Consider the following 13,375-nt stretch of genomic DNA (forward strand, 5'->3'; position numbering starts at 1 on the left):
AGCCGGGAGTAAGCCTTGAGCACCACCAGGTGTGGCTAAAATAAAATAAAATGTTCCCCTATTTCTTAAAAAAAAAAAAAATTTAAATGTAGCTTTCAAAGCAATAGTACAGTGAGTAGGACACTGCCTTGCATGTGACTGACCTGAGTTTGATCCCAGGCACCCCATATGTTTCATTGAACCCTGCCAAGAGTGATCCCTGAGCATAGTCAGTAGTAAGCACTGAGCACATACATGCACACACACACACACACACACACACACACACACACACACACACACACACACGTAGATTTCAAGTATGCTGGTTGAAAACTGGGAGAGAACCTGGAGTCATAGTAAATGAAAGGGGTCATAGGATAGAGGAATTAGATGTGGGAACATTATATGCCTGAAACCTCACTTAAACAACTTTGTAAATCACAGTTTCTAAATAAAAAGGGGAAACTTCAATTTCTCTAGTTAAAATAACAATATGTATTTAACAATTTGGTCACACCTGCCTGTTTTCAGGACTAATTCCTGGTGGACTCAGAGGGCCATATGGGTAGCTAGGAATCCATTCCATGTCAGTCACATGTAAGGCAAGCGCCCTACTCACTGAACTATCACTCCAGCCTCCAAAACTTTTTTTTTTTAACCATAAACACAGAAGATAATTCTAATAGTAAGAGAAATCAATAGCGTTTTCAGAGATCTTATTTCACTAAGCTGAGCTGAAGTTTCAAGATAGATTTTTAAAAGTATTATATCATATAAGTATTAATGTATACTAGAATGATATTCTTAGCACATTACTGTTAGCAATTAGGATCTGTAATGTAGAGCCAAATAATTTGATCTTGTGAAAATGACTGTGATTACTACTTTGCACCTAATGCACAGACTTAAATCATAGTAAAATTAATAAGGAATGTTCAATTACTCCTACAATGCATTTATTTGCATTTGTTCACATAACCTTGAGGAAAGACAATTTTGAAGTCGATGTTTCTTTTCTCCTTTCAGAGTTCACAGGCCAGTCCACACGATTATTCTTCACATACAGTTATCACCGATGTGGATAAAAGGGAAAGCAAGGAAATCCTATCCCAAGGTAGAAAACAAGTATTTTCCTCCACACAGAAAATTTAGTACTATTATTAAATTTCCATTTGAATGCATTTAGCTTTATAAAAATATAACCCCAAATGGCTAAATGATTAAATTACAATCGCAGGGATATTATAAATATGATTTGAAATATTTTAAAGTATAAGCCCTTCAATGATCAATATTCTTAATACTTATTAGCATTTCTATTATTATTACTTATACTGAGAGAAATTTTAGCTAACAAAACTGACACAAAGAAAGGGCTTGGAGAAATAGCTTAAAGGACTTTGCATGCAGGAGGCCCAGGTTCAATCTTGGCATGCCTCTACTTGACCACACACATTCATCTTATTTGACTTCTCTCCTAATCCTGTATTTCATATTTCTAATGGAATCACCTTGAATTATAAAGTTACAAAGTTATTCATGATTAAATTGCTGGTGTACAATATTTCAACACCAATTTCTTTGCCAGTATTTCATGGTGTGTCAATTAAAATGCCATCATTTTAAAAATTCAACTCTTGTAACTTAATAAACACTAAATTTTAAGAGAATAATCTTTTATAAGATTAGATATGTCCCCTCTTCCCTCTCCCAGTCTACCCAATTTCCTTCCCTTACCCCAACCTTCCTTTCCTCTATAATTGTCATTTTTGTCTTTCTTTCTTCTTTCTTTCTTCTTTCTTTCTTCTTTCTTTCTTTCTTTCTTTCTTTCTTTCTTTCTTTCTTTCTTTCTTTCTTTCTTTCTTTCTTTCTTTCTTTCTTTTCTTTCTTTCTTTCTTTCCTTTCTTTCTTTCTTTCTTTCTTCTTTCTTTCTTTCTTTCTTCTTTCTTTCTTCTTTCTTTCTCTTTCTTTCTTTCTCTCTCTTTCTTTCTTTCTTTCTTTCTTTCTTTCTTTCTTTCTTTCTTTCTTTTTCTTTCTTTCTTTCTTTCTTTCTTTCTTTTTCTTTCTTTCTTTCTTCTTTTCTTTCTTTCTTTTCTTTCTTTCTCTTTCTCTTTCTTTCTCTCTTCTCTCTCTTTCTCTCTCTTTCTCTCTCTCTCTCTCTTTCTCTCTCTTCTCTTTCTCTCTCTCTTTCTTTCTTTCTTTCTTCTCTCTCTCTCTTTCTCTCTTTCTTTCTTTCTTTCTTTCTTTCTTTCTTTCTTTCTTTCTTTCTTTCTTTCTTTCTTTCTTTCTTTCTTTCTTTCTTCTTTCTTTCTTTCTTTCTTTCCCTTCCTCCCTTCCTCCCTTCCTCCCTTCCTTCCTTCCTTCCTTCCTTCCTTCCTTCCTCTCTCCCTCCCTCCCTCCCTCCCTCCCTCCCTCCCTCTCCTCCCTCCCTCCCTCCCTCCCTCCCTCCCTCCCGGCCTCCCTCCCTCCCTCCCTCCCTTCCTTCCTTCCTTCCTTCCTTCCTTCCGTCCTTCCTTCCTTCCTTCCTTCCTTCCTTCCTTCCTTCCTTTCTTTCTTTTTCTTCTTTTGTTTTGGTCACACCTGGTCGTGCTCAGGGGTTACTCCTGGCACTGTGCTCAGAAATCTCTCCTAGTAGGCTTGGGGGAACATATGGGATGCTGGGAATTGAACTACCATCTGTCCTGGGTTGGCCACATGCAAGGCAAATGTCATATCACTGTGCTATCTCTACAGCCTCATATTAGTTAGTCCCTTTCTTGACCTATTAACACCCCCACACACACACTGGCAAGCTTTCAAGTAAGGACCACTTTTCCTGCTCTTTGTTTTGATTGCCATCTACCTTTAGTTATTTCCCTACAATACTTCTTTATATCCTGCATATGAATGAGATCACTCTGTCCTTCTCTCTCTGAATGATTTTACACAGTATGATGCTCTCTAGATTGATCTGTGTCAGCAAATTGCCTGGCTTCACCTTTTCTTATGGTCGTGTAGTATTCTGTTGTGTTACTTAAACCTTAGTCAAAATCTCACATAATTATACATGTTTAAAATATATATGGTAAAAAGGCACAAATAAGTTGGCAAAATATCCTTTCTCTGTAGTTCTTCTAAACTTCAACTACTTTCTAAAATAGCACCTAACAACAATTTGTTAAATTATAACAATTTAATTGAAATCAATTTTGTAACTATTTAGTATTTAACATGTATTAGGTTGTCCTAGGACAAATTATATTAAAAATCATTGGCATGTTTGTTTTTGTTTTTGTTTTTGGGTCACACCTGGCAGCATTCAGGGGTTACTCCTGGCTCTATGATCAGAAATTGCTCCTGGCATGCTCAGGGGACCATATGGGATGCCAGAATTCTAACCACCATCCTTCTGCATGCAAGGCAAACACCCTACATTCATGCTATCTCTCTGGCCCCCATTGGCATGTTTTTTAAATCAAAATATTCTATATTTTAGATATTTTTTAAGAGTGGAAATTTTGTTGTTGTTGTTTTGTTTTGTTTTTCAAACGAGTCAAAAGCAATTATGTAGGGGAGATAGCCCAAAGATTGAGATACTTGATTTGCACTCAGCCAATCCAGATTTGATCCCTGGCACTGCATATGGTCCTCTGAGCACTACTAAGAGTCATCTCTGAGTACAGAGCTAGGAGCATTTCCTAAGAACCATGAGGTGTGCCCTAAAACTCATAAATTAATAACTATCTAAACTATTATTATTAATATACATTCTAATAGACATAAAATAAAAAATGAGTTTTCTAGACCAGGGAGATTGCCTCAGCACTTAGAGAATGAGCACTGAACACTGAGTTGGGAGTAGCTTCATAGCCACCTACAGATGTGCTTCAAAACAAACAAGCAAATAAACTTTGCAATTTTATCTTTGTTGAAAATTTAGTGCAATTTTAACAACTTCACTAAAATTGAAGTTTCTTGGCAAGTCCCTTTCTACCTGCCCCTCACCCACCAGTATCATGATTTCATGTCTTCCTCTCTCCCAACCCTCTCCCATACATACACTTTGTTTTTACCTTATCCATTGGGCCAGGTTTATCAGGGAATTCTTCCATTTTATACATACCATACAGAATTGCGGTTTGGTAATTTGTTGTGTATATATCATTAGCTAATCGCTTCAGTTTATGGCCAACTGTACATTGGCAAAAATTCAGACAAATTTTCTACCCTATAATTTGGCTTCTCAAAATATATATCTTAATAATCAAGAGCTTATACTTTTTCCTATCCTGGAACTTTAAGTTTTTGTTTTATTGCTTTCACAATATGGTTGAGGAAAGTGTTTTGTCTATTTAAATCTATTCATCCCAGAACATATGTTGAATACATTGCAGTTCTTTTTTGTTGTATTAAATGCAACACATTTATTCAGTGATCAGACATTAATAAGCAAAATACTCTAAATCTCTCTTTTTAGTTGTTTAATTTGGATGAAAGTGATGCTCAGGGGGATCCCCAGGTTCCTATGGTCCCTCTTGATGATTCATCAAACAAGTAGGCAGTTCAGTGCAAGGTCCCAAAGATGCAGTGCTGCTTAGTACCTTACCCAACTCACCCCAGCAGGACTTGTTATCTCCAAAGCTGTCCCTAGCATATTTGAGAGATCAGGTGTTGCCAAGTGGGATTGGCCACAAGGAAGGTATGTGCCTTAATCCCTGTATTATCTCTCTGAACCAGAATCTCCCTTTTTAAATGTGCATGTAAAAAGTGGGAGGAAGAGCTGTTGCATTCAACAAATCAAAAGAAGTCTTTATCTCTCCTTCATAACTGTCGAAATTAAATCAGGTCACCGTTTTATAAATGTTGCATGTAGTATGCAGCTAGAATGTGCTCACACTTTGCATAGAAAATATTGTGTTTAGAGGTCGGAGAGACAGTATGGAGGTAAGGCATTTGCCTTGCATACAGAAGGATAGTGGTTCAAATCCCGGTATCCCATATGGTCCCCCGAGCCTGCCAAGAGTGATTTCTGAGCGTGGAGCCAGGAGTAACCCCTGAGTGCTGCCGGGTGTGACCAAAAAAACAAACAAACAAAAATATTGTGTTTAGGGTCCAGTGATAGCACAATGGTAAGGGATTTGCCTTGCACGTGGTCAACATAGGATAGTTCCCGGTTCGAATCCTGGCATCCCATATGGTCCTCCAAACCTGCCAGGAGTGACTTCTGAGTGCAGAGCCAGGAATAACTCTTGAGTACCACCAGGTGTGACCCCCCCCCAAAAAAAACCCAAAAAACAAAAACCAAACAAACAAAAAAGGAGGGGCCTTGGCGGTGGTAAAAGCGATAGGACATTTACTTTGCACGTAGGACGAACCGTGGTTTGATCCCCTGGCATCCCATGTAGTTCCCCAAGCCAGGAGCGATTTCTGAGCGCATCGCCAGGAGTGACCCCTGAGTATCACTAGTGTCGCCCAAAAAAGCAAAAAAAAAAAAAAATTGTGGTTAAAGGAACTATGTGAATGCTTCATTTCTTTATCTTTGTCTACTTCCCATTTTAAGAAATCTTTGTTTAAATAACTATATCATTTAGGAAAATAATTTGACAATATTAAAAAACAAAATAATTCTAGCAGCCAGAGCAATAGCACAGAGGGTAGAGCATTTGCTTTGCACACAGCTGGCCCAGTTTGATTCCCAGCATCCCATATGGTCACTTGAGCCTACCAGGCATAACTTTTGAGCACAGAGCCAGTAGTCCCTAAGCACCACTGGTGTGGCCCCAAACGCACCCCCCAAAGAAGAATTCCAGGGCTTACCATACTGGCTGGAATAAAGTGTACATCAATTACTATTTAATAAATGCATATAGAACTGAACTAATATATAGAAGGTTTGGAAATATTCAAGATCAGGCCTTAAAAACCCAGTTCCTGATTTAAATCTCTGTATTAATTTGTCCTTGAAGTAGTGCTATAATTTGTGATCCTTGAATTTAGAGACCAGTTCATCAAAAAAATGATTTCAGAGTGAGTGTCTTGTTCAGAATTTTGATTTATCGAACCTGCTATAGATCTCTCGTTTTCTTGGAATTATGGCTACACAGAGAAGTGTTTTACTGGAGCTGTAATCAAATGTGTATCTAGTTCCATTCTGCACATCAGTGGAGATAATGCAAGCATTAGAATTATTACTTAGCAGCTTATAATAGCCAAGCATGCTAGAGGAGTACTAGCAGGCTGAAACAAAGATAACACTCTTGTTCGTGTGCATGTTTATTAGTGAGATATGGAGGATGGAAAGATATTTAGTTACCACACAGCTTTACTCCCTAAAGCAGGGAGAATAGTATTGACTGTGGGTTAAGTTGGAGAGGTTAAAAATGAAGAGAATAGCTGCAAATGTAATAGAATTTTCTCTCTGACGTTTATTTAATGAAATTGGGGGGGAGCATACCTTATGGTGCTCAGGATTTAGTTCTAGCTCTATGCTGAGGGCTCTGAGGACTGAACCCTAGCTTCCTGCATACAAAGCATGTATTCAGTCCATTGGACCATTGGGGAGCCTTAATATATGGTTTATATCCCAAGAACACTAACTGGTATCTTTATATGAACTAGTTTCACTTTACAACTCAAGACAACTGCATGTAATTATAATATGATTTTAAATTGGCATTTCAACAATCTAAACATACAATTTACATTCAACATACAATTCACATACATTTCAACATACAATTTAACAATCTAAACATACAGTTTAGTTAGTAGTAATGAGGGGTGGGCATAGGAAATACTTAAAATAGATGCTCCTGAGACTGACTGGCTGCTAGTTAGCAGCAGAGGTTTGGACTTCCTTCTCAGATATCTATTCACAGGGAGGGAGGGAGTGAGGGGACTCTTCTGAGTTACCTATAAGGCCCTTAGTGGAGTTGGCTTTAGGATCACAGCAGAGTCCTATAGACTCCAGTTTTATATAAAAAATTTGACCCTATTTTTGAGGTATGTTATCAGAGCCATCTGTTTCATTTAGACAAGGCTAGCCCCCATGCTATTCTAGCCTTTTCATGTCTGCACCTATTGGTAACATAAGACACTATATTACACTTTTTACATCAGTGGGATGACATTCCATCTTAATGGCACCACCGTTTCATCAACTGGGGTCATTACAGTGTCGGTGCACATAACAATTTGAATCTTCAAGACCATTCCAATATCTATACAAAGTAACATGAACATTGTGACAAAACAAATATCAACAAAGTAATAAATATGTCTGTAAATTCAACTGAAAGGCAAGGGATAGCTCTATACTCACAATCTCACTCTCCTTATCTGAATAAGAGTTAGCTAGGAGGAAATAAATATGTATTAGGAAGGGGCTCGAATGATACAGAGGGTAGGGAGCTTGCCTTGTGTATGGCTGAGCGAGGTTGGATTCCTGGCATCCTATATGGTCTCTTGAGCCCACCACAAGTAATTCCTAAATGCAGATCCAGGAGATGCATACCCAGCATCACTGGGTATGACCCAAAATCAAAGCCAAAGTCATAAAAACTTGGTAGGAAGGCTTAGAAATGCCATCCAATATTGGACTAAAGAGATTCTGTAGCTGCAGGATTGTTTTTTATGGTGGTGGTGGTGGGGGGAGGGAACACCCTGTGATGCTCAGGGATTACTCCTGGCTCTGCGCTCAGAGATCGCTCCTGGCTTGGGGGACCATATGGGACGCCAGGGAATTGAACCATGGTCTGTCCTAGGCTAGCGCGGGCAAGGCACACCGAGGTTCAATTCCCCGGCATCCCATCTGGTACCCAAGCCAGGAGCGATTTCTTAACGCATAGCCAGGAGTAACCCCTAAGTGTCACCAGGTGTGGCCCGAAAACAAAACAAGACAAAAACAGAAAAAGAATTACTTTGCTGCAGAAGCAAAATATTTATAATAACAAAATTATGAAGTGTCAAAAGTGAATCAAATAAAGTGCTATGTATCAATATAGATTAATTTCACAATTTATTAAATACAAAATGATTAGTGTATATAAGACATAAAATCACTTTTATAAGTTTAAAATAATAACTTCTATATTGCTTAAATATAAAAATAATAAACATTTATATTCAGACAGCATTTCCACCAAAATGAGTATATCAGATACTTTCACATAAGGAATTTTTTCTTAAACTATGAATTTAGAGCTATTTACATAGTCAAACACACAAACTGAATATTTCCCACTAAATTAAAATTTAAAACTGCTCTAAATGTGGAGGTCCTGTTTCCTCTTTTTAAAATTTTTATCACTTAAATTGGTTTTAGTTAATGTTTTTTAAATATCTTTATTCAAGCACCTTGATTACAAACATGATTGTAGTTGGGTTTTAGTCATAAAAAGAACACCCCCATTCACCAGTGCAACATTCCCATCACCAATGTCCCCAATCTCCCTCCTCCACCCCCACCTGTATATGAGACAAGGCATTCTACTTCTCTCACTCATTAACATTGTCACCATAGTTGTCAGTGTAGTTATTTCTCTAACTGCACTCATCACTCTTTGGTAGTGAGCTTCATATTGTGAGCTGGTCCTTCCAGCTCTCATCTCTAATATCTCTCAGCATGGTTACAATACTGTCTTTTGTTTTTCTTAAAACCCATAGATGAGTGAGACTATTCTGTGTCTATCCCTCTCCCTCTGGTTTATTTCACTCAACATAATAGATTCATGTAATCCATGTATAGAAAAATTTCATGACTTCATCTCTCCTGATGGCTGCATAATATTTCATTGTGTGTATGTACTACAGTTTCTTTAGCCATTCATCTGTTGAAGGGCATCTTGGTTGTTTACAGAGTTTGGCTATTGTAAATAGCACTGCAACAAATATAGGTGTGAGGAGGGATTTTTGAATTGCATTTTTGTGGTTTTTAGGGTATATCCCTAGAAGTGGTATAGCTGGATCAGATGGGAGTTCAATGTCCAGTTTTTTGAGGAATCTCCATATTGTTTTCCATGAAGGCTGGACTACATGGCATTCCCATCAGCCGTGAATGAGAGTTCCTTTCTCCCCACATCCCTGCCAGCACTGACTGTTCTTGTTCTTTGTGATGTGTGCCAGTTTTTTGGTGTGAGATGGTACCTCACAGTTGTTTTGATTTGCATCTCTCTGATGATTAGTGAGTGATGTGGAGCATTTTTCATGTGTCTTTTGGCCATTTGTATTTTTTCCTTGAGGAAGTGTCTGTTCATTTCTTCTCCCCATTTTTTGATAGGGTTAGATGTTTTTTTCTTGTTAAGTTCTGTCAGTACCTTGTATATTTTCGATATTAGCCCCTTATCTGATGGCTTTTGGATGAATAGTTTCTCCCATTCTGTGGGAGGCTTTTGTATCCTAGGCACTGTTTCCTTTGAGGTGCAGAAGCTTCTCAGCTTAATATAGTCCCATCTGTTTATCTCTGCTTCCACTTGTTTGGAGAGTGCTGTTTCCTCCTTGAAGTAGCCTTTAGTCTAAATGTCATGGAGTGTTTTACTTACATGTTGTTTTATATACCTTATGGTTTAGGGTCTGATAACTGAGTCTTTAATCCATTTGGATTTCACCTTTGTGCATGATGTTAAATGGAGGTCTGAGTTTGCTTTTTTGCATGCAGCTGATTAGTTGCTCTAACACCACTTGTTGAAGGCTTTTCTTGCTCCATTTTGCATTTATTGCCCCTTTATTGATTGTATGTCTGGGTACTTAATGTTTTTATAGTTTAAATGGTTATCCTAGAATTAAATGTTGTGGTATTGCTCTACAAACTTACTATCCCTCACAAGAATGCCCACAACCCTCTCCCACAGTACTTTTTTAGGGGTGAGGGGGGTCATACCTGGCAGCACTCATGGTTTACTCCTAGCTCTATGCTCAGAAATCACTTCTGGCAGGCTTGGGGGACCATATGGGATGTCAGGATTTGAACCACTGTCCTTCTGCATGCAAGGCAAACGCCCTACCTCCATGCTAGCTCTCCAGCACCCTCCCCCCAGCACTTTTGTTTGCTTGTTTGTTTTGGGACAAACCCAGTGGTGCTCATGACATATTCCTGGTTCTGTGCTCAAGAATTACTCCTGGCAGGACTATATAGAGGGAGCATATTTTGATTCTACAGTCCACAGATGAGTGAGGCCACCCTGTATTGGTTCTTTTTCCTCTAATGCTGTTGATGAAATTTATTCAATTCTGTTGCTGAGATTAGTCAAAATAGCGTTCAGGTGTCCAAGCTTGCCTTGTACACAGCCTACCTGGGTTAAATCCTTAGCATCCCATACGATCTCTTAAGACCTGTCAGAATTAATCCCTAAGCACAGTGCTGAAAGTAAACCTTGAGTACTACCAGTTGTGTTCCAAAAAGAAAAAAACAAAACAAAACAAAACAAGTCTTCAGTGGTTGGGGAGGTAGCTCACTGGTTAGGTTTGAACTCCATTACTACATGGCCATCAGAACACTGGCAAAGTGACATACATTGGTTGCTCCTGTTCCCTCAGCTCCACATCCTCTGACCTTAAGTGAACTGTTCAACTGAGTTGGCTGAATATCACTGGGCCCTTCTGAGCACTGTTTGGGAACCCACAGCCCAAAACAATCTTTCATTGTAAATAAACTTTGCATATTACTTAAACCTGGCCACATGCAGGTACCTGTGCATTATCTCTCCAGCCCACTTAAAATTTTCTTTAAAAATATTTTTAGTTTTTGAGTCACACATGACTGTGCACAGAGCTTGTTTAGTCTTTTTTCTGCGCTCAGGATTACTCCTGATGGTGCTGGTATAGACCCTTGGTCAGTTGAGTGCAAGGCAAGTGCCTCACTCATTAAACTATTTCTCAAACCCTTCTCATTTTCAACATATAGTTAAGTTTGTTGGCCAACCTTAAAAGTTATTTCCTTGGCAACCACACTCCTTGAGATATTGTTAACTTATCCAATCTGCTATATATTTCTAAGTCTCTCCTCAACCCAGTGCTTTATTGGTTCTATTTTCATCACAGAAACTGCTCTCCATTTTTAAAAATATCTTTATTTAAACTAGTTCTCCTTTTAGTTAAAGAAAAATAAAGAACATTAGATGTAAAGTCCAATGTATATTTTCTACTACTTATGTCACTTAATTTTTCTTTAAAGTTTTTGACACTGTGACAACTTCCTCTGTAGCGGCATATACTTTTCTAATTTCTATGATAATACTGTGATTTATCAAGTTGTCCATAATACAGTCATTTCAAATATTAAATATTCAAACATTAGCCCCACCACCAGTACAACCTCCCTTCACCCATTGTCCCCATCTCCTACCCACCACCATACCCTGCCTCCATGCTGACCCAAACAAATTTACTTCATATTACTTGTTACAACACAAAGGCAAGTAGAATTATAAAAACTTAGATCAACACAGGCCAATTTGATACACAGGTCAGTGTTCTATCTCTCCATGTTATTGCAAAATTCAATGTCTCAGGATTTACAGGGCTGTAAATCAGTTGATGCTAGCTGAGCTTTCAGTGTTACTGGTTAGGCTCTCTAAGGTTGATAGATTTCTATGTAACTTTCCCATCAGATTTCTTGTGATACTATTAGTCTGACACTATTATAAGATATTGAGGTGTTGCACAGATATGTGTGATTTCGCAGTCCAGGATTTATAGGTCTAAAACAAGTTCGGTGGCATGGAAGTTTGAAAAGGTTAAGTCTTGGAGTCATACAGTTCATTAATGTTAGTGCTAGAGCTTGAACCTGAGTATTGCTAATTCCAATGTCCAATTCTCTTTGAATACCAGGGGACAACTATAAATACACATATATACCATATAAGTCTTTCTCTGTCATTTTGAGAGATTTCAGTATGGGGGATATAGGTACCTGTTCTCCTTTCATATTTTGGTTTAAAATCCTATAGGATTTTTTTAGGGAAGCAATGCTCAGGGAGTCTGGGGACACTCTCAATGATACTTGGCTTAACTGTGTGAACCTGACTATTCAGTGCTCTGATATAGCAGTGCTAGGGCCACCAGAGATACCCAGTTTACTCAGGGTGGTTGTGGGATGGAACATGGAGCCTGGCATAAGATTTCAGCCAGCCCTATATTTCTCTTGCCTTCACTTCTCCTCTCCTTTTCTGCATTAAAAAAAAAAGAAACCCAAACAAAATTGGAACTGTAAGAGTCAAAAGTAGCGTTTTTAATATGTTTATTTGGTAGAATCTGTCCCACTGCCTATTCAGCAGTTTTTTTCCCCACCTTGATTATCAGCCACCTGGAATCCTACTTATATAGCAGATAGAAATTACTTGATTTAGGGGCTGGAGAGATAGCATGGAGGTAAGGTGTTTGCCTTGCATGCAGAAGGTCGGTTGTTTGAATCCCAGCATCCCATATGGTCCCCTGAGCCTGCCAGGGGTGATTTCTGAGCATAGAGCCAGGAGTAACCCCTGAGCGCTGCTGGGTGTGACCCAAAAAAACCCCAAAAACAAAAAAAAAGAAATTACTTGATTGATATTAGAGAGCTTGGTCTAAACCCTCACTTGAAAGAATAATATATGATTCATGAAAAAAATTTATTTTGGTTTTGGACATACCCAGTGGTGCTCTGGCTCCTGGCTCTGTACTCAGGAATTATTCCTAGCAGGCTTGGGGGATCATGTGGGATGCCGGGGATCGAACCCAGGTCAGCTGCATGCAAGGCAAATGCCCTGTCCACTGTGCTATCGCTCAGGTCCCTGATTCATGAAAATTATTTAGAGTAATCTTTTTTCTTTTTACCCATGGTTACATGATGGTCATTCTCCCTAATTAGGACCAATGTAACATAAAGAAAGAAAACCTTGAATCAAGGCTTTTTTCTTGGAGAATAAAACAAACTTAGGTGTTTCTTTACCCTTTTCTCATGTAAGAAGAACTATCACCTGGTTGTGAGTGTAAGCACAAAACTTGAATAAAGAGAAGGCTTGTGGAGTGGATCAATGAGTACAGGGACCTGCTTACAGCAATAGGATTCCTCCTGCTTTTTGCAAAGCACGGTTCCTAAGGCTCTGAAGTCTGTATCCCCCAGCACTGTAACAGTGTGAGATCACCTGAACATAGCCAGGTGAGGGCAAGCACCACAGCTTAAGTATGTAACCCCTGGAAGCACGTGTGTGCTCTGGAAGGAACCCAGTAAGCACCACAATTAACAGTACTAGACCTGCAACCCCACCACAACTGCAAAATTCTAAAAATTTTCAAAAGTTTTCCAAAGGGATGAAAAAGGGAGAAATGAATAAAAAACAATAGAAACCAGCTAGGTAATTAATAATAATAAAAAAAGAGCTTCTGAATGACTGCCTATTAAATCAATAATAAGTGTTTTTGGGGCCGAAGATATAGCATG

The 13,375-nt window shown here is 38.5% G+C and overlaps 1 protein-coding gene across 1 annotated transcript in view; it reads left to right on the plus strand.

Moving 5' to 3' along the window:
- The window catches only part of EFCAB5 (EF-hand calcium binding domain 5), a 113,024-nt gene that overhangs the window by 3,434 nt on the left and 96,215 nt on the right, over window positions 1-13,375 (plus strand). Inside the window, 1 exon segment of the mRNA XM_049789602.1 lies at window positions 1,009-1,096. Coding sequence (XP_049645559.1) covers window positions 1,009-1,096 — 88 coding nt within the window.

Source organism: Suncus etruscus, chromosome 1 (assembly GCF_024139225.1).
Source record: "Suncus etruscus isolate mSunEtr1 chromosome 1, mSunEtr1.pri.cur, whole genome shotgun sequence".
Lineage (NCBI taxonomy): Eukaryota > Metazoa > Chordata > Mammalia > Eulipotyphla > Soricidae > Suncus > Suncus etruscus.